Below are 2,876 nucleotides of genomic sequence, written 5' to 3'. Positions count from 1 at the left end.
GTGTAAGGTTTCGCTCATAATAGAAAAACTGTGCCTATCATTTGCGAAGTGTTTTTTCCCGTAATTCTTATCTCACCTTGCAATATTTTAAGGTATCGGCTATTTCGTTGTACTTTTCAATATGTAAATCAGCAACTATGACTAAAGAGTAACTTAAACAAGAAATAATACATGAGGTCTTCTTGTTGTATTAAGCAAACGCATGAGTTTAAGGTTCTCTTTCTGAGTTGTAATCTGTTGTATCAACAAGTTTAAAGATGCTAATGCTCCTTCTTGAGAAGTAAAGTCTGTTTTATCATCGGCAATGGCACGTACAAAGCAAACAGCAAGAAAGTCCACTGGACCCATTATGTGAAATACGCGACCAGTGACAGAAACAGAAAGAGAATGAAAAATTGATTTTGTTATACAAAATTATAAAGATTATATACAAACATTTAAACAGAGGCACAATTTTGCAATATAAAATATTTGTTAGTAGCACGTGAACAACGAGCAGCACGAGGAAAAATCGCGTCAAACAAATAAACACCACAGCTGGGAAAATATTTCATCACCAAGCGGATAGTGACAGAGAAAGGGGACTTTTTAGAGTGTAGTTATAAGGAAAGTACACAGGAGATAGACGTGTCCCAAATTCCCATGGAAATAGACCCAGTATGTCATGCATTATGGTAGCACTTCAGCTTTTTAACAAAGATTTTGTTAAATCAACAGATTCCTTGAATAGGAAAGGCTTCAACGGATGGATTTTAAGACCCAAAGGTAAAAAGCCTATATTAACGTTTGGGGAAATGGATATAGGAGAATAGAAAGTGATTGTAAAATATCCGGAACCAGTTCTACGAAAGATAAAAAAAAGGACAATGGAAGTAAATCCCTTAGAAGCTACTGTCAAACGCTTCGAAGAAAAGCTAAAAATAAATGTTGTGAACTCAAAAAAGGATATCATCCAACTAACGCCCATCAAAAATGGAATAAGGATAATTAAGATTGAAAAGAAAGACATCACGAAGATTAAACCAGCCATTTTCCTACACGGATTTCTCACCAAATCATGGTACAAGGGTTGTATTTACTTCAGGAATGGCAATTGATGTGAGAAAACTGGCCATACACCTCATAAACGCCCCTCCAACAAAGAGGAAAATAAAAATGAAGCATAAGACAGTAAAGAGACCAACCGATATAAAACCTACAAGTAAATCAGAAGAATACCCAGAAGATAATTAAAACAGAAACAAGTAACAGCAAGAAAAATCACACAGAAGCAGTACTGACAGAATCAATGACAACAAAAACAAGAGACCAACCAACACAAAAACCACTAGTAAATCAGTAGCAAACAAAGCAGAATATTCAAGGAGAATCAAGAAACAGCAATAAAGAATCAAACCCAACAACTAATCAAACAACCATACAAGAGGGAACAAGAACAACTAAACAAACCAGTACAGAATCAACTCTAGAGAATGTAGCAACAATAAAAGAACCAATGACAACAACAACAAGGACTTCGCCGAAACAGAGAACACAAAAGGTCCAGGGAATGTTAAATAGAACATCACCACCACCAGTAACAAAAAAGAAAACACCACAAATGAGAGTAGAAACGATTATAGATTTGGAGGAAACACCACTACCATCAACACCAACAATAATGACAACACCGCAAGCAAGAAGAGAATCCTATTCAAAAACGGTATCGCAGATGATCGAGAAACCAAAGGTACAACCAAGAGAAACATCAACAATGAAGAAGTGAAACCACCAGAAGAAAACAACCAAGTGACAAGATCAACACAAATAGAAAGAAGAGAAATAGAAGAGAAAAAAAAAACACTTAAGAGAACAGAAGAAGCTGTACTTTGGCGCAAAATTCAAGAAGCAGGCGCCCATTGTCATTGCAGCCATCCAAGCCATGTTTCCCAAGGACGGCTTTCCAGGCTTCTGAGTCTCGGCCTCCTCTGGCATTGAAACCTCCGAGGATGATTATTTTGTCGCTCTCTGGGATGCTCTTGATAAGTCTGCGTAGGTCAGCGTAGAATTTATCCTTTTCAGAAGGATCTGCTTGGAGTGTTGGAGCATATACACCAAAGAGTGTGGCGTGTTGCTGGTTCTCTAACGGGAGACGCATTGACATGATGTGGTCGTTGTGACCAGTGTGAAGGTTTGTTAACTTGGTGACGATTGAGTCCTTGACCATGAAACCGACTCCTGAAAGTCATTTTTCAGTTTTTGGTTTTCCTGACCAGCACCGGGTGTATTCAGCGCCGAGTTCTCTCATGTGCGATTAAGGCAGAGCGTCGTTTTGGTCTGCTGCTCCCGGTTGAGCCTAGCATTGTTCTGATGTTCCAACAAGCCAGTTTTAGTCTTTTGCCACGATGTGAATCAGGTGGGGCATGCCTTGTTTTTTTATGTTAAGTTTCAACCGCGTTGGAAGATGCCCATTGGCTGATGCAGGCCAACTGGGGGGGGGGGGTAAGGAGACGAGCTTTTGTTAGGCCACCTTTTCTAGGCCCCTCTCCATGCGGAGCATGCAGTGCTGTCCCTAGAAAAGGCTGCTTGGTCACTCAGGCTGCTGCCGGGTGATGGTGTCGTCTCCGGATCAACACCAGACGGCCAAAGGCTCAAGTCTCCTGCATGCAGGATTTTGAGTGCGGCTTCCAGTGACAGCTTTCACCTGCCGTTTTCGCCCCTTTCCCATCGTTGCAGGGCTTGATAGAGTCGAACGTAAACAGTAGATAGTAGACAGTTCCTTCATGCCTGCGCAATGGAGCTTTTAGGTGGAATTCAGTCTGAGCGAACTGGTCCCACCCTTTAAAACTAGGGTTCATCAGCCATGGCCCAGCAAGCCAGGACGGTGACGGCGAGAT

The 2,876-nt window shown here is 41.1% G+C and overlaps 1 protein-coding gene across 1 annotated transcript; it reads right to left on the bottom strand.

Annotated features, from left to right (window-relative positions):
- Positions 1 to 1,843: 1,843 nt before the first annotated feature.
- On the bottom strand, positions 1,844 to 2,206 carry LOC149775326 (protein CFDP2-like). The gene has a single exon (XM_089944387.1). It carries the CDS (start codon positions 2,204 to 2,206, stop codon positions 1,844 to 1,846), a length of 363 nt encoding a protein of 120 aa, XP_089800513.1.
- Positions 2,207 to 2,876: the final 670 nt, after the last annotated feature.

The sequence above is a fragment of the Sinohyriopsis cumingii genome, chromosome 19 (genome assembly GCF_028554795.1).
Source record: "Sinohyriopsis cumingii isolate HCF-2022 chromosome 19, ASM2855479v2, whole genome shotgun sequence".
NCBI classification, from domain to species: Eukaryota; Metazoa; Mollusca; class Bivalvia; order Unionida; family Unionidae; genus Sinohyriopsis; species Sinohyriopsis cumingii.
The sequence above is the reverse complement of the archived record's forward strand: the minus strand, read 5'-3'. Positions and strand labels throughout refer to the sequence as shown.